General features: G+C 39.6%; 1 protein-coding gene across 7 annotated transcripts in view; it reads left to right on the top strand.

The window, feature by feature from the left end:
• Positions 1-19,288, top strand: part of NHSL1 (NHS like 1) — a 128,074-nt gene that overhangs the window by 5,960 nt on the left and 102,826 nt on the right. Inside the window, exons 1-2 of one of the 7 annotated variants that reach the window (XM_061623977.1) lie at positions 14,173-14,203; positions 16,222-16,260. The exons of 4 other annotated variants lie outside the window; for them this stretch is intronic. In XM_061623977.1, the coding sequence (XP_061479961.1) occupies positions 14,188-14,203; positions 16,222-16,260 (55 nt within the window). In that variant the 5' untranslated portion in view covers positions 14,173-14,187. Of the gene's footprint in view, positions 1-9,657; positions 9,891-14,135; positions 14,204-16,221; positions 16,261-19,288 lie in introns of those variants that run through there. 2 more of the 7 variants (XM_061623980.1, XM_061623981.1) reach the window with 2 other exon arrangements.

Raw genomic sequence — 19,288 nt, 5'->3', positions numbered from 1 at the left:
GAGATGAATTTTTGGGCAGGAGGGGCATGAGGAAGAATCTGTATGCAACTTGAATGATTTTTTTTTATAATACGGTATGAATCCAACATAAAGCCACTGGGCAATATTCATTGTTCCCATTGTGCTAGTGGAGCTGAACTTTCCCCTGCAACCTCCTGGGCACCCTGAAAATCAGTTCAGGAGGATTGGGGGACCTTCAGGAGAATATTTTGGGGGTGCATGGAGGAGGAGAGGAAATGGAAGTGCTTCTGTACCAGCAGAACTCTCCGGACACTACTTTTTGATACAAGCCATTCTTAAAAGCAGGAAGGACCTTTTGTGCCGTTGTGATGTATTAGTTACTGTGTTGCTGTGCATGCTTTTGACTACATACTATATGCATTGTTAAGCTAGAAGGTTGCATCTCCTGGAGCTATAAAACTTGGAATTATGGCCAGTCTCAAAGAATACAGAATCTATAACGAATGGGATAATTTCACAATAAATTTACTGGTGTATTGTAGGCTATTGAATTAAATTTATTATAGAAATGCATTTACTACCCTTTGATTAAAAATTCCTAGGGTGTTTTTTATAAAAGGAAAACACATACAAAATAAAATAAAATATGGATATCTATGAGATGATTGCTGTATAATTTGTAAATCACACAAAGTAGATTATTAGAACAATATAATTCAGGTTGTTTAAAGTATATTGTTATTAAAGGGGATGGTTTCACTCAGGGCTGTGGAGTCGTGGAGTCTGAGTCGGAAGCAATTTTGGGTGGAGTTGGAGTTGGTAGAAATGTACCGACTCCGGCTTCAAAATAAATTTTGATTGACAAATTTTTAAAAATATAAATTCAAAATGTCAAAGAAGCTTTCCAGGAAGTCAGCTGTAGTTGAGCATTTCACCATAACTCAAGATGGAAAACATGTGTGTGTCAGTGTATGACACAGGACCCAGATGAAGACAAATGCTGTGATGCCAAGATCAGCGCATATTCAGGCAGTGATAAAAATGCTCCTATGAGAGCTTCCAATTTAAAAAGACATTTACAGCCCTTTCCAGGGCTGTGGAGTTGGAAGCAATTTTGGGTGGAGTCAGAGTCGGACAGTAGAAAAATAGAGGAGTCGGAGTCGAAGGTTTGGTGTACTGACTCCACAGCCCTGGTTTCACTTGAACCAGGAAAGCTTTTTCTCCTTCCTTAGACAAAAACCTTCATGCAACAATTTTTATTCTTCCCTTTCCCCATGTTTGAAGAATGTGAACATTGAGAACAATTAAAAGAACTTAGAATTCATATAGTCCCTGCCCATTAGATCCTGTATTCATTTTCGGACTTGTATTCTTGAGCTTGACACATGCATGTAGCCCAGATTCATTTAACACCTAGGAACACTTGGGCGTGTCATAAGGTATGTATTTAATAAACACTGAAAATGGGAAATGGTCAAAATTTTCTAGAGCAAAAGTAAATACGCCATAATGACTTTACTGCCCTTATTCTAAGAAATGCATGTGTCATAAAATCAAGTCAACTTGTGTATTATGTAAAGGTCTGGTTTGATTTTACCATCTTCCCAGCATCTGTTGGCTGCCACCTTCTTTATTTAATGTAGTTTCTGGAGATCATTTTGGATTCTAGATCAGTTTAGGATTTGTAGGAGCTCAAGTGTTGCTCACAGTGGCTCAACAATGGAAGCATATGATTTAAGAGGACCATATTCAATGACATTTGGTGTCTTAAATGTACATTGTCTATTTTATTTTGGGGAGTTTTCTATGGGATTGAGCAGTCTTTCAGAATCTTTAAGGTTGAGCAATGAATTGACTTCAAAGAGGATGCTTTTTGTTCATGCACAGTTTTTTGGTGGGCTCGTTGATGGGCTCTTTGAGTTCCTTTGATTTACCTGCTTGTTAAGATGTTTCTGTGTGATACATTAAGTGTCTCCTTTCAGTAAATCTCACTTTTTTTAAAGAAATTAAAAATTTCTAGTGATTATTTCATATGCAGCTTCCCTTATTAGAAATCTGTTTGATTTTTACAAGATGATTCAGGGAACACACCTCATTGTCTTCAACAAGATGACATCAGTATAAGTTGCTATGGAATTTTAAGTTTCTTTCAAACAGTGGCTGGTAATGATGTATGATATAGCTGGGAGCTGTCAGGCAGCGGGGGGTGGCAGAAGACAAAAAGAGATGGGGAAGCCCTAACGTCATGTGTATTTATACCTTTCTTTTGCTCTGTCTCTGTCTCTTGCTGTCATTCAAATGCTAAATTTAATCTTTATTTTTCCTAAATGGTAGCAATGACTTGGTAGTTACTTTTATTTTTAACTTAATAGAGCTTTTCTACCAGCGGCAGAGGCATGATGCCGCTCAACAGGCTATTAGGTAAAAGTAGGAAGAGACCGTTATAACGGTAGGTGTATTAAACTTTTTTATCACAACCCATGTAACTTAATTCTTTCCTTCCCCTTTTCATTATGAAATAGTTAAGAAAGAACACTCCATAAAGAACACATAACAATAATACAACATGATTGCTAAAGGGGGAAAGGAAATTTGTTTATTACAGCTCTTAGTATGTCATAGTAGGTATGTTTGTGGAACAGTTAGAGTAGCCAGCCTAAAGAGAAGCTCACTAACTATTAATGTTGGGAAGTATAAGTTACGTAGTTGAATCACAATCTGGCTGTGGGGTGGGGCGGAGGGATGCATCTGTATTTGACTGTAATGTGATCAGAAGCTTGAAGGTGTTTATACCATCTTTCTAAAAATTGGGATTCCTTTCTTGATGCACTTGGTGAATAAATTTGTATATAAAGATCTCCCAAATTTTATCACTCCACTGATACTTAGAAGATTGCTTTTGAGACTTCCAGTTATGTGCTGGACAGGAGTTCAGCTGCACTATATAATTGCTTAAGAAGGTTTTTATGCAGGAATCTGAGGTCATTAGGTTCAAACTGACATCAGGAAAAACTTCCTAACTGTTAGAGCCATACGACAATGGAACCAATTACCTAGAGAGGTAGTGGGCTCTCCCACACTGGAGGCATTCAAGAGGTAGCTGGACAGCCATCTGTCGGGAATGCTTTGATTTGGATTCCTGCATTGAGCAGGGGGTTGGACTCGATGGCCTTGTAGGCCCCTTCCAACTCTACTATTCTATGATTCTATGAAGAATAGCTTTAAGAGTTATTTGCAGCCTAAGGGGGGTAAATTCCTTGCAGTAATCAGCAACAATGTTCCAGAATTCTATCACTGTTAGACATTTCCACCAAATGTGAAGTTATATAAATGAATTTGTCTGTGACTCTTCTTGGATGTAGAATTTGTTAGCATTTGGAGTTGAATGCTTGGCAGAAGCTGAACTGTAACATGATCCCTGTTGAAGTAGCACTCTTTACCCTGGATGTAACGACACCTAGACTCTGAGTTTAGGAAAACAATAAAGCTTATATTTATTGCAGGAAATACATACTGGATAGGAAAGAGCTAACTAAAGTTGGGGATGCAAAGAGCCATGTGTGCTCTTTCATGCCTGCAGGAGAGACAAAGGAGGATACGTCTCTCAAAGTGGGTTGAAGAAAAGGGGAAGAGCAGGAAATGAGGTCAGCAACCCTAAGAGTATCAGTTTACACATCTGAAGGAAGGTCAGCACAGGTTTGCTCGAAAGACAATCTAGGAAGCTTGGAGATTCCCCTCTCTCTAGTTTTTCCCATGCAAACCCCCAGGACCCTGAGTTGCATCCTATCACTTCCTACAGAATTTGTATTTGTGTTGATTGATAAGATTGGCATAGTATCTGGACCTCATTTGCAATTACCTTCTTCCAAACACTGATTGAAGTCATTTCCCCATGCCTAAACATGTCATCCAATAATAATATTTGGAGATATTATAAACAGAACTAGATCTTTAGCTTTAAAAAAAGCATAATCTCTAAAGAATTCAAAAGGCAGTGGGAATTTGTGATATGAGATTGGCTTAAAAAGTGACACAATTGCAGGTAGTGATACAAAGGAACATTGGTTTTCCTTTTTTCAAGATACCTGCATAGGAGAGAGTTTTACATTTGTTTCTAATTTCATCACCTCTGTGGCTTCCAGTAGAGGACAATAAAGAATATGGACAAAGGATGACTCTTGTTTTTTTTAAATTGTATTTTATATTCCTTTAAAGGTCTGCAATGGACTAAAGGCAGAGAGAGTGGTTTCTTCCTTCGATACCCAACTAATCATTAGTGGAACCTTCTAGAATGTCAAGTGAATGCACTGGTAGAACCTTGTGCTGTAGCAGTGTAGGAACTATAGAGATGTGGACTTCATCAGTGGTTGAACAGGAAAGCACTGGGAAAGCCTCACCAGCCACTTTAGCTTTCTGGCCTTGTTCAGTTGTGATAATCTCAGTGGTCTGTTGGACTCAGAATGAGTGCCAAGTCCCTTGTGCCTGGTCTTCTGTTTGTTCTCTCATGCACCATCATGCAGTATTTCTGGAGTCTTTTTAGCAAGTTTCCTGCTACATCTAAACTGGGAAAACGTGATTCAAGTGCTGGCTACAATCCTGGCATGAAAACAGAATCAAATGTTGATTTGCAATCCTGATTTGAAGTGAGAGCTTAAACTGCAATTTTCATCTTCATATGTAATAGAAACTGATTTACAAGAGCCCAGAGGTACTGGATGAGGTATATAAGAGAAGAGAGGACAAAAAGAATAGAGGCATTTATTTGCGGTATAGTAAAGTATGGTTTATTGAACCAAGATTATTACAGCTGAACCACTACTCTCAAGTAAGACCAGTATATAAATATTCAGGACTCAGCTATTCCAAGTGTGGCACCACTGTCTGGTGAGGATGTTGAGCAGTCAGCTTTCCAACATTGAAGCTGCAAAAGTGGGTAGGGTTCACTCCAAAGTTGGGAGGAGAGCTGGGGGTGGTTTGGTATCTGCATGGCAGAGTTGGGATAGTTTAGCACAGAGCCTTCCCTCTGGAGAAGGAAAGGCCAGCAAAAGAGGTGGGGAAGGTTGGAGTTTTGTCTTCAAGCCAACACACTTCCTTCCCTGCCAAGCTTTCCTTTGGGGAAAATTTTACATGGGGGTGGGTTTGTTTGGAAAGGAAGGTGACTGGGCCTTTGACAGTTATTTGTTCATCAAGGCCACCAAAACTTGTGGATCCCTGTAAATGTCGTTAATAAGTATATAAGTGAATTATAACAACTGATCAAACTGAATTCTTATGTTGTTGCTGTTCTGCTATAAATTTAGGGAAATATATAATGTTAAACAATAGGGATGTGGAACCTGTGGCCCTCCAGCTGTTGTTGACTTCAACTCCTGTCACCCCTGACCAGCATGGCCAGTGGTCATGGATGATGGACGCTGGAGTCCAGCAACATCTGGAGGTCCCTGTTTTACAGCTCTGTAGGGAATACTTTTGTCTGGTTCTCCCTCACCTCCCCCAATCCATCCACACCCATTTGATGCAAATTTCAAAACTCAACTCATTTTTAATGCTAGCAATTGCTTAAAATTCCAGAGTAATAACCACTTGTGGTTTGGTATGCAATGCCATAATCACATGGATACTTTAGATAATTATGTTGTATTGACAATAAATGTTAACTTGGACATAGTGAAACTATAGGTTAGGCTTATGGTGGTTTCCAAGAGTGTATTTCAGTCTTGATTTGGACTGCTATCAATGTGTTAAATCTGGAATATGCATGGGGGGGGGAAAGACTCTGAAGTAAATTAGCAGTATTAGTGCTGTTAATCTTATATTTTTAGAAACTGCCATGTTAAAACTTTTCTGTCTGTGATTTATTTAAGTAATTGCTGGAAATGGGCACTAGCATCCAAGAGCTTTCAGCATTCTAGGAGAGAGAAAGAAAGAGTATGTGTATATATCTTAGCTGGAGATAGTGGTTTGTTTTTGTTTCCTTTTAACACAAGACTTCTCTCATATTTTACCTGGCAGAATTGTTGGATAAAAAAATTCCATATAAAATATAATTTGCTATATGTAGGTCTAATTTAACTTTTTCTTAACTTTTTATGAAATGAAATGTTATTAAATGTGATTATCCATTAGATGTTTCTGACAGAAGATGGGTGAGTCCCCTCACCCTCATTAAAACTAGCAGTTTTTAGGACAATAATTGACAGATCCTCCTAATTCTGGTAAGGTGAATAAGGATTTAAGGAAACTTTCAAGTTTTACTACTATTTGTGACAGATTGGCATAGACTAGAGGAAGTCGGAGAATGAGAAAAGTCAAACAGAGGCTACATAAATCATTGCTGGGGTTCCTACTCCATGCTAGCAGTGGAATGGCAACATCCTTTGCACCTGAAGCTAAAGGTTGCATTTCATCTGGCTGAAGATCTTTGGTTAAAGCTCATTTCCCCCCTACAAGTTGAACTTCTACAATCAGAAGTAGGCACTGCTGAGTTCAAAAGAGCATACTCCTAGGTCACTATGCATAGGATTGCAGTCATGCTGATTTTTATAAATTGGGTGTTAAGTAATGTTGCTGTAGGTGTGAACATGTATGTGTATACATACAAGCGCACGCATAGCCTACATTTTCAAAAGTTTCAAAAATTTACCACTACACCGAGTATGGTATCTAATGACTAGATGGCCCAGTGAAATCAATCTGAATATTAAATGCTTGATATTGAAAAATGAGCATAATAGATAAAATGTAGTTTATTAAAAAAATAAGTGCCTCCATATTGCATGGTTAACTTGGTAATAACAGTGTTTTTGTTGGCTTTTCTAATACGTGGTTTTAGTTCACCATCAGACATGTGATAGACAGAACATGTCCATTTGACATAAGTTAAGGAATCATGCTTTTAAATTGGCAGCCTGATTGAATGGTTACCAATTTAAATCATGTTCCCCTGCTGGAAGACGATACAGTTAGGCACAGTAATATACTTTGCCTGATTAGCTGCACCTGCTGACTGATCCCCAGGGCAAAACAAAGGCCTTATTTCCACTGGTATAAATCTCAAATGATGACTGCTGTCTCCTGATCTTCCTTCTCTTGCATTTTGTCTGCTTGTCTTGGTGTAGTGAATATTGTTGTTTTGGTTTGCCCCATCTCTAAATATAAATAGGGTATATGAATTAATATATGTCAGTTTTAGTTATGCATTTAGTAGGCTTGGTAGACTGGTAAATGTCATAATTTTTTCTTACACTCTAGTCTATAGGATTTTCCCCCTAGTGGAGTTATGGAAGAATTGTGTGTTCCATTTGAGAAGCTTATTATTTATTTATTTTATTTCTCTACTGGATCAAAGTATTACCTAATGTGAGTTGCAATAGCAGCCCTACCACCATACACGTATATGATAAAAAAGTAAGAATGGTTCTCCAAATGTATGTTTGTGTTAAAGGTAGGTCTAAAAATGGACATAACATTCATTTAATTACTATAGTGTATTATTTTTATCAATAACAAAAATACAAAAGCCAAAACAGAAACCCTCCCTACAAAACAGAAAGGAAAAAATAGAATTATTCTCTTGTGCCCTCAAACATGGTTCATACGTTCATCATCTCTATACAAGTAGGGAATGCCTTGGGCTGGGAACTTATAAACCCATTTGGAACATCGAGCTTGTAGATTCCTTCCTTGGCCTGTCATAGCTTTTGTTTGAGGGCTTTTGTTTGACTTTATTCATGGTTGGGGATTGGCTTAATGCAGAGTCTTACTGTGGCTTAGCACTTCTTTTTATTTTAAAAAATGGTGTGTAGTGAGAGATCTAGAGGCAACTTGTGGGGAAAAATGGATGTTAAAAGTTGGATAAGAATAGATTAGTCCTAATTTGCACTACCACATCCCAAAAGATATACATATACAGTCTTTTGGATTGATAGCTGCCATATCTTTATCCTGGATTTGTAAAAATTCAGGGCATGTGACATATTTAAAATTATACAAAAAGTAAAATATATGAAATAATTAAAAGCATATAAACCAAATGCTGTCCCAACATTTGCCTTCAGAAAATGTTCAAGTTTCTCTTTGGGAAAAGCTGTAGTCAAAGATTGTTCTATTCTTGTTGTGTAGCTATAGTTGTCATATGGCTATCTAGAATACCACACTATATTTCCTTGTAATTTGCACCCAGTGGAAGGTCCCAGGTGCAATACATACCGTTCACAAAAAACCACCCAAGCAAGCAGGAAAGGCTGGACTAATTTGGTTTATTTATTTAACAAAATGTGTATACTGTTTAATTGTAAATAAAACCTCTGTGTGCTTTACAAAGAATATAAAATATACATTAAAATTATCAATAAAATAATTTAAAAGTTTATAAAAAAAGAAATAAAATCAACAATTACAAGTATACATTACAAGCTAAATTACAGATTAAAATACACATCAATTTTACATGTCTGGGTAGGCTTACCTAAACAGAAAAGTTATTAGTAGGTGCTGAAAAGAATACAGCAAAGGCACCTGCCTAATGCCAATGGGCAGAGAGTTCCAGAATGCTGGAGCTGTCACACTAAAAGACTGGTTTCTTACATGTGCATAATGAACATTATGTGGTACTTTAAAAGCACCAGTTCTGCATATGGAAGTGGTCAAGTGGACTTTTTTGGGGTAAGGTGATCCTTCAAGTAAACTGGTCCCAAGCTGTTAAGAGCTTTATATGCTAATAGTAACATTTTGAATTTGGTCCAGTAACAGATTGGCAGCCAGTGCAACTCTATCAGCAGAGTTGTTATATCCTGACAGGGTCTCACTCCATGCTGTAGCATTCTGCACTATCTACAGTTTCCAGACCAAGTTAAAGGGAAGCCCGACATAAAGGGCACTGCAATAATCCATTCTTGAAGTCACCAATGCCTGCGCTACAGTAGTCAAACTCTCCCAGTCCAGGAACAGGCACAGCTGTTGTAGCAGCTAGACCTGGAAGAAGGTTACCTGGACCTACAGTGACAACACTGGATCTAGAAGTACCCCCAGCTGCCAACATATTCTACATTGCTTTGTGCTGTTGCAGCTCAACAGCCTTGGTCAACCTAAGAGGAAAAGAGAGAACCTCTTAAGTAACTGGAGATGGGGATGCGGAGGAAGTATTTGATGTGCATATTGCTTCAAAATGAAAGGACATGCGATTCATAGGTTGGAGCTTTAAATAACTGATCCATGAATCAATATAATGAAAAAAATATTTTCAGAGTGAAGTGCAATTTTTAAATGGAATTTCTTTATTGAAAGTCTATGGATATTTGAGGTTGATTTTTTTTCTGAGCTCATGATGTGAACAGCATGTTTCACACCGGTTTCTTTGCCTTCTTAAATATCTTGACACATACTCAACATGTGCTTTGTTACTTGATAAAACATGAAGCACGATAGGAGGAGTGCAGCCCCCCCAAGCACTGATGCTACACCTCCTAACGTTTCAGTAGATCTTGGCTATAAACAAATGTCTGTAGACTCAAAGGGGATTCTCCACTGGTGTGGCTTTGTTTTTTCATCACTACAGCAGTAGCCTGGGTCAAAAGAGATTCATTGCCACTCTTACTACCTATCTGTTTCAGAAATTCCTTGCATGCTGGTGTGATGGGCTGCCATGGTTCACCAGTCCTGTGCTGGCCCCTGACCCCTTAAGGAAGCTTCAATCTGCACCAGCAGGCAACACCCAGGCAATGACTCCTAAGGAGACCTCATTTGGACACTGCCCAGAGACTCCACTTGTGTGAGAAGAAAGGTGGGGCACTTTCCCTCAGCTGCCTGATGGTGGAAAATGAGCCCAGCTGTTGTGTCTTAGGCAGAAAGAAGTGAGAGGAGGCAGGGAAGAAGGCCTTGGAGAGAGGGAATGAGAAGAGGAGCCCTGTGGAGACATAAAGAAGAGGATGGTAAGCTCTGTCTCTGCTGAGATTGGGGGAAAGTGGTATTTCCTTCCCTGGTAGAGGCCCTCATCAGGATGTCCCCCTAAGCTCTGTTGCGTATAGCCAGAGCAGGGATATCAGTAGCCCAAGCTTATCTCCCCCTGCCCCCACACCCTGGGGTGGCATAGGAGGAAGCTTGCCAAGAGGGTTGAGGCCAAAACCCCCTGTGTGCATTGGGAAAGAACCTCCACTGGAACACTGAAGCCGCCCTGAGAAAGAGAGTTCTGCTAAAGGATGTGGGACTGGGAGGAACTTAGGCGTTCACCAGATAATATAAAGTAATATTTCTATAATAATGCCAGGTCTACAACTGAATAGATACGAGTTGGCACATTTATTTTCACCTCTTTACAGAGCAGGTTCTGATGTGCCCCTTCCACAGGGGTATGGGACAATTGGATTGCTCTAACTTCCCATGTTCCTAAAGCCCTAGCCTTTTTTTACTAAATATTATAAGAACTCCCATCTTCTGTATTGTATGGTTTTTGCAGTTTTTATTATGCTAATTTATCCTCAAAATTCCCTTTTTCTCATTTCATTTATGAATGGCTACTTAAAGTATTTGAACCGAGCTTCACAGCTGCTCCCAATTCATTTTCTCCTGGGAACTTCATTAATGTGTTGTTTATTTCTCCCTTCCATGTAATTAATGAATGCATTTAAAAAAAACTGGACTTAGCCAGGCCCAGTGGCTCTCATCCAAATGCATATAGCAATTGTGTGTTTGTGTGTGTGTGGTGTTGGTGTATGCACAAAATGTAATCTTTCTGTACAACTTCCCAGAGAAGTAAAATAACAAATAATGTGCACTTCCCCCCCCTTAACACATCATCAAAGCCACAAGGAATAGGTAGCTCTTCACATCATATCTTTTTAATTCCCTCCCCCATTATAGCACTAACCACTAATCACAGCTCTAATGCAACCCAGATATTTTTCTCTGCCCTTTCTGCTGAGAACCCACATGACTATAACACTTTCAACACACCCTCTTCCAGCACCACTAGTCCCCCTCTGAGTAGCAGAAAGGGATAGAGGAATTGCATTCATGACCCACAGAATCTGCCCCAGAGTCTTCTGTGAGAAACTGATGTTTGTGCACATGGCTGTAGAAAGAAGGCCTGTCATTACAGGATTTTCCTCTTATGTCCTCTGATGTATATCTTTGATTGTGGTGTTTAAATCCCCCTTTTTTGTTAACTAGGGTTATGGAGTGACCTAGTGAGATGATGTACTTGTTTGCTATAATCTTTAACTGCTTTTCTCAGTAAATAAATGGATTTGGAAAAATGGCTTTTTGGGAAATTTTTCAGAATAAAACCATTTGTACTTTTACATGCACGTGTACTTTCTAATTGCAAAGAGAGCTGTTTTGTAGGAGTTTTCACAGGGCTGCCAACTGCTGAAGTTCCAAAGTAAGTGTATTGGGGGGCGGGAGTGTGATTCTCACAAGATATAGTGATGACCACCAATTCAGATAGCTTTAAAATCAGATTAGACTAATTCATGGAGGATAAGACTATGTTCTACCTCCACTGCTGGAAGCAGTATGCTTCTGTATATCTGTTGCTGGGGCTCACAAATGGGGAAGAATTCTGTTGCACTCAGGTTCTGCTTGCTAGGTGGTTGGTGACTGTGAGAACAGGATGCTGGGTTTTTGGCCTGATCGATCAGGGCTGCTCTTATAATTTATTTTATTTTACTTTTTATTACTGTCTTGCCTTTTTGTTTCTACAGCTGTGTGATACACTGCGGTCATATCAACCTTTTGCTTTGGAAAATATGTGCTGAAAATGAAAGCTGAAATTCTTGTTTATGGGTCCTGTGCTTTTTAAGCTTTAGTTATGTACAGTAGGGCCCCACTCATATGGCTGGTTCCAAAAAGCGAAAACCGCCCGAAAGTGGGACCCTACTCACACTCAAGCTCTAGCACGAAGAGCTTGTGCACTTCAGCTGATCCCTGTCAGCTGGTATGCGATCAGCTGGAGCTCGGGGAGCTCGCGTGCTCCAGCTGATCGCCCTGCTGGTGCCGCCGTATTAGCGGAACGCCGACAAGTGGGGCCCTACTGTAGACTCCAGCATTCTGAGTTGTACAGTGAAATCCTAGAAATTGGTCACATACACTATCACCAAATAGTATTATATCCTAGGGTACTTTTTGGGGGGAAGAAATGGGAAGCAGTAAATGACTTAAGAAACTGGGAATGATCTTAAGTAGGTTAAAAATGGCAACAGTTTGAGGGAGAGAGGGCAGACAGTAGGTGTAGGAAAACTTAAGTACTGTCTCCCACCAGCTGTTTTTCCACCTGAAACCATATCCAGCCCACCCTGCTCCACAACTGTTTGGCAACCCACATCGGAAAACATGGATTGTGTGTAGTTACAGCTTTACTCAGGGTGAAAAATTGCTCCTTTCTCTGTTTTTGTAAATCATGTAACATTGTCAGTAGCAGAAGAACAAGAACAAAAGACGAACTTCCCAAATCCAGACCAAGATGTAGTCCAGTTTCCTAATAGGTTCCTCTCTGATGTCAAAGATTCAGTCCTGCCTTTTGTGTCATCCCAGAGTGTGTCTCCCTAAGGACCAATGGATAGAAGGGAGTCAATGGTTGTGTTCCATTACTGCAATCTATGTAATTAAGCTTGATCTCTGGTGGTATTATGTAAAAACAGGAGGTTAACCCTGGACCAACAGTAATGTTTAAAATTAGCTTAAGTTCCCTGTTTGGGCTGTGCTTAGTTCTAATAGTTTCATCGGACCTTTCATATGACAACTTAGGCTTGCGGGAGCCCATTGCTGGCATTCAAGTATTAAAACAATTAGTTGTTGGGTTTTTTAAAATTTGTACCATGCATTTTTCCTTGTGTGTGTGTGTGATGTCCTTATATGTTAAAAACTGTAATATGGTAAGTGCAGGTTTATATAGGGATATATGGTAAGTGAATTGAGTAAGAGGGGGGGAGTACATGGGCTAGAATGCGGGAGAATGTTGGATGATGATTGGCTGAGTGTTTTGAATGGCTGAAGGTTTAAATGAGAGGATGACAGTTGAGTTGGAGAGGTTGGTTGGGGAGAGTTGAGAGGAGAGTGATTGGAAAGGAGTTGAAGTGGGAGGCAGTTGGGATTGAGTTGACAGAGTTCTGAGGGAGGTTTGGATTCTATTAGGCTGATATTTGGACAGAATATATATAACTGGAAACATAAGAGTGACACTATATGAAACCATACACTTGTTAAACATTCCTAAAGTAATCTTGTTATTTCCTAGTGTTATTAAATAAATACTTTTATTGGTTTACCAAAAGTCTGATCCTTGGCTGGGGATATACAGACCAGAAGGGAGGGCAGGGTAATTACCAAGGCCGAAGGGAAACTGTATCTAATGGTGGCAGCGGTGAAAGAAGATATTGTAACATCGTCAAGTATCCAGAGCAACCCAGGATTGTATGCTTTATAGACAAAGATACAGGGGGGTTGTGGACAGCAAGGGCACCCAGACACAAAGCAACAAGCCATAGGGAGACTAAGGCAAAGTCTCTAGCAGTATTGCTTACAGGGAGTGGCTGGTGGTGCTGCCTAGCAGTGGGAACTTGAGAGATCTGTGCTAGAGCGGAGTGAGAAAAAATAAAAACGACGATCCTGACTGGTGGTGTCCTGAGGTGGTGCCTAGTGAAAGGCTGTAGCCACAAGCAGGTGGGAACCTGACAGGTGGAGCCAAAGGTGGGATCGTCACAGTGTGCATGGCACGCGCATGCATACAACATGAAGACTGTTTAAACCAAGCACTTCAAAAGTAACACAGTCCAGAGCAATTACAAAAAAAGTTACAAAGAGCCAGAACCTGCAGTTCATAGGAAGCCACTGAGGTGGATTAAGGGTGATTTATTTTTCCTGATGCTGACCAATTGAAGAGTATGAGCTGTTTTCAGTGGAAAAATGCTGACAGAGGAGATAGAACAAACGTATTTAGGTTTGTACTGTGATAGGAGTGGCTGAAGAGGCACAGTTGCCTTTTTCTCTCTTTTTTTATAGTGCTTTTTTTTTTAACGGGAGGAGGCGGGAGATAGGAAGGTTCCACAGTGCTGTTTAGAGATCAGTGGGTTGGGCAGCAGCTTCCTATAGCAGCAGGAGTTGGCTCGCTGCAATGCTTCTCCGGCTGTGTGCTTGCATGGAGCGGGCTGGGGAACAGCTGTACCTAGCACTGGTGCATTGCACTCTCTGCAGACAGGACCCTTTCACTTCCCTCTATGGAACAGCATCAGGATGTTTTGTCTGAAAGGTAAGGGGACTTTTTGGCAGTGATGTGACTTTCCTCTATAGGTAGCAGGACCATGTTGCTGTTCTTTGGGGAATAGTTCTAATCACAGCCTAGCAGCCCACTTTTACAACTCTCAGAAGTTTCTTGGAATTTAATCTCTGGTCCTGGTCTTGAGTCAGAGAGCAGCACAAATCTACATAACCCTTTGTCCTCTGTAAGTAGGGGGAAGACTCATTCCTGCTTGGAATACTTCAAATGTGCTACATGTAATCTTTTCCCATACAAAAGAGCAAGCTTGCTCTATAGGTTGCAAATTGCTGAGCATTCCAAGTATTTGAAAAAGCATTGTCTGTGTTGTAGGAACTCTAGGAACAATTCACTGGATGAAGTATGTGCATTGACCATGTTACTTAATTAGGACTTGTCAGACAATACCGTCATTTGATTATTTTCAAAACAGTATGAGGTCTAAAGAATGCCTGGGGAGAATGATGAAATTGTCATTACATAAATGTAAAACCAAGTTATGTCAATTATTTCTTTTCAGAATGAATCATGTTGATGTATGTGAGTGATGCAGAAGCAAAATTACTACAATTTTAAATTATGGTATTATCACTGAGTCCTTTATTTTAAATTAAGTAATACGTAAATATACTGTGTGTGCTTTTTAAAAAAATTCCTGTCCAAAATATGTCTGTATTTCCTTAGACGTGGTGTTTTTCCTATTGGAATAAGTCATAGATATCAGTGGCTCTTGGCTTTGAGTGGTTTTTAATTTGTTGTTGAAGGAAAAATCACTTTTGTTTATAATACACATAAAAGGATTCCTAGTTCCCATATTAAATTTAAATTTATTACAAAATATAACCAAATTACTACATAAGTTAAAAAAGGAGAGTCCCATTTGTGTTTCATCATGTGATAGGAGCTGTAGGTTATATATATTGATGGGAAAAACAGAGCATATATTTTAAGTGGGAAAAAATCTTAATGCAACTGATTAATAGTTTCAGAACTGTGTTCATTGTAAACTAGGAGGCTTCCGCATTATCATTCTGGTGATAAAGTATATTGGTGCCCATCTACCTTTCTCCCTAACTTATACCAAATTGTACAAAACATTTTTAACTAATTATTTTGAACAGTACATCATGACAGTGGATTTAAAAAACATATATTACATTTTTGTTATTACTGGATTATTTTTGTTTGCATTATAAATAAAGTTTAAAACACACACACCTCTTAACTGGCCTGACTTGAATCCCCAGGTACATACCCAGAACTGTTTTCTCAAGACTCTATTTGCATCTGCCTTTTTAAAAACTACACTTTCGTTTGCTGAACTGGGCACTTTAAAATAGTCATAGGCAGCAGTGCCCAGTCATGCTAATACTTTCTTCTTCATCCGTTATAACATGACTGAGGATAAAGAGGAGCTGCAAAGGCAAGCAGAAAATATAATTGTTTTGTGCTTCCTGTTCTGTCACCATTCCCACCCTCACCAGTGTTTGCAAGTAATCTCTTGCATATCCCCTATTAGGTAATCTTCCACAGATATTCCTGTGGGGAAATTGGTGGGTAGACTGTTTGCCACTGGAGTGAGAGAGTTGTTTTTTTCTTGTGTTGCTCTTCCCAAGTAGCTGAGCAACTTCCATAGTTGTATGTGCTATATTTAATGTTACTAAGCATGCCTGGATTAAATCTGTGACAAAATCTGGATTAAAAAACAGAAAATTTTGGTAGAAGGTTTCTCTGTTTAAAAATCTCCCTGTATAATTATCTTAATTCTTTTTCCAGGTAATATTTTTATAAATATTTTTGTACATTTTAGTGTAATATGTATGCTAAGTGCTCAGAAGAGATACGACTATACACATAGACTTCACCCTTGTCCCATGCTCAGGAAAAGGATAAGGAAGCTCATATTTGTGATCTCACCAGGCTATGGACGGTCCCTGAAGCAGCAAGAATTCTCTGAAGCCCACCATAGCAATAGGTATTTATTATTAACATTTTTATTATTCCGTTTATAGCTCCTACCCCTCCCCAGATTGGAGACAGGACAGTAGTTGGTGAGTACAAATTTTGACTGAGGACCAAGGCCTGCCAGAAATAGTTGGTTCCTGCTCCTAATGATGGTTAAAAGATCAGAAATCCCCTATAGGCTCATGCATTTTTCTGTGCAAATTCCTTACTGCATAAATTGTAATCCCCCTCCCACCTTGTTTGTTGCACTGAAGTTACCAGAAACCAGTGCTTGCAATCAGTCTTCAAACTCCGGCTTATGGTAACATTAACGTTGGTGCAGGTGTGAAACTACACCATGCCTGATGGTGAAAAAAAGAAGAGGAAGGATTTAATACAGGAAGGAGGAGAGGCTCAGAAGCCCTCTTAATGAGTCTAATCATAACTATAGGTAAGCGATTGCGAAATATGATGTCTTTCCTTGAGCCCTTGGGAGAGGTTGTAAACAATACTGAAAGCACAAGGAATTTGCTGTGATAAACTGTTCACTGCAATTAATTTAATACTGCCTGTTGAGCATTACAGCTGTACTGCCAAATTGCTGGCAAATCTGAACACGTGTTTTAATCAGGCTCATAAGCAGATTTAGTAAGAACATAACAAGAGCCTGCTGGATCAGGCCAGTGGCCCATCTAGTCCAGCATCCTGTTCTCACAGTGGCCAACCAGGTGCCTGGGGGAAGCCCGCAAGCAGGACCCGAGTGCAAGAACACTCTCCCCTCCTGAGGCTTCCGGCAACTGGTTTTCAGAAGCATGCTGCCTCTGACTAGGGTGGCAGAGCACAGCCATCATAGCTAGTAGCCATTGATAGCCCTGTCCTCCATGAATTTGTCTAATCTTCTTTTAAAGCCATCCAAGCTGGTGGCCATTACTGCATCTTGTGGGAGCAAATTCCATAGTTTGACTATGCGCTGAGTAAAGAAGTACTTCCTTTTGTCTGTCCTGAATCTTCCAACATTCAGCTTCTTTGAATGTCTACGAGTTCTAGTATTATGAGAGAGGGAGAAGAACTTTTCTCTATCCACTTTCTCAATGCCATGCATAATTTTATACACTTCTATCCTGTCTCCTCTGACCCGCCTTTTCTCTAAACTAAAAAGCCCCAAATGCTGCAACCTTTCCTCGTAAGGGAGTCGCTCCATCCCCTTGATCATTCTGGTTGCCCTCTTCTGAACCTTTTCTAACTCTATAATCTCCTTTTTGAGATGAGGTGACCAGAACTGTACACAGTAGTAATTTCAGAAATTTCAGCTTCAGTTAGGGGATATTGTACATTGGATATTGTAATGTGTTATCATTTGGGCAGGAATGCCAGGGCTGTCAAGATATTAGAATTTAAAATATGTGTGTACAAGAACCACAACTTTACTCCATTTGTATGTTTACTGTTGGTTTGTTTTTATTGTTGGTGATGTATGACAGAAAATGATAAATATTACATATTTTAAAAAATAAGGAGCTGCACTATTGATGTCCTCTGAGTAGCTTGGATTAGTGAGAGTGAGAGAGGAAACACCTTTAAGGTGAAATATTAGTTCCACAATGACTTTCAAATAAGGTCAAATTGGACACAGCTAGGGTTGGAAAGAGAGCTCCTATTTAGCTAGATCACTTAATGACTTCATTGTAAAGAAAATATAAAGGGTGCTGTAAAGTAGGTATGTGAGCTCTGTGGCTACACTTAGGCTGTAGCATGTGCTTTCTTTCTTACAGCTGTGGATTTGGGGAAGGAGGGCAGGAGGAATATTTTTCTTCTAATAATAGTAAGAAGTTATGTTGGAGACTATCCCTGAAAAATTCTGGGCATGTGGTTATTGCTCCCTAGAGGAAAGGTCCATGCTAGAAATGCCAATTTATCTTCTTCCTTTTTTTAAAAAGACATCAATGGCTTGTTCACCAGTTGTCTCGTGTGTAGTGTACATGTAAGAACATTCTTTGGATTCTTTTCTTGGCAATGTTCTTAGCAAATATGTAAAATTTGGAATCAGAAACAGATTTTTTTTTCTGGTGTCTCAAACCGTATGCATTTTCTTAGTTGAACTAGACATCTTGTACTCAAAGGTGCATTATTCTGTTCCTCCTAAGAGGAAAGAGAAGCAATATGCACTTATTATGTCAACAGATTTTAAATTTAAGGTCATATTTTAATCAAACTAGGATTAATGAATATAGTTGTGCTCCTTCTGAACTCAGTAGTAAAACTATAATTGATGTTAATAGACCCATACTGCAACCAGACGTTGCAGCAAATAGTAGCAAATACTGTAATTTATTTTGTACAACCTACATGGAAATGTACATATTGGCAATAAACTTGTCGGACTGATGGGGCAAGCTGTTCAGTTTCTTTTATCTGTCACTCGTGACTATAGTTTTATCTCAAACACATTGTTCATAGATTCATAACAGTTGGACAGACCCTTGTAAGCTATTTAGTCTAATCCCTTGCTTGATGGAGGAAATCTAGAACTAGAGCATATCAAATGGATGATTCCAGCTTCTGCTTGAAAACTTGCAGTGAAAGAGAACCCATCACCTTGCTTGGTGATTTATTCCATTGTTGAGCTATCTCTACTGTCAAAAATCTTATCCTAATGCTCAGCTGAAGGTTGTGAGGGCTTGTACAGTACCTGGTGTTAAGCCAAGGAAACAGTAAACTAGGGTTGCTTCTGGTGTACCGTCCACCCTGCTGCCCAGCAGCTTCTCTGACCAAACCGGAAGAGGCCATCTTGCTGTGGTATTGGAGGAACCCGGAATGATAGCCCTAGGTGATTCCAATGTCTTCAGTGTTCTGGCTCGGGACTTCATGGCTTCCATGACGACCATGGGACTGTCTCAAGTTGTCACCAGTGCAACACATAGGGCTGGGCACACCTGTAACTTGGTTTTTGCTCGAGATGGAAGAAGGGGCGGTCTGGAGATAGTCGGGTGGATGTAACCAAATTGTCATGGTCAGACCACTACCTGGTGAAGTTTAGACTTACAGCTTCGATCCTCCCCTGCAGGAGTGATAAACAGATTAAGTATATTATGTATATTTGTTTTTAATGTTTTTAATTGTTGTAAACCGTTTAGA

The sequence above is a fragment of the Rhineura floridana genome, chromosome 4, assembly GCF_030035675.1.
Source record: "Rhineura floridana isolate rRhiFlo1 chromosome 4, rRhiFlo1.hap2, whole genome shotgun sequence".
Classification (NCBI taxonomy): domain Eukaryota; kingdom Metazoa; phylum Chordata; class Lepidosauria; order Squamata; family Rhineuridae; genus Rhineura; species Rhineura floridana.
The sequence above is the reverse complement of the archived record's forward strand: the minus strand, read 5'-3'. Positions and strand labels throughout refer to the sequence as shown.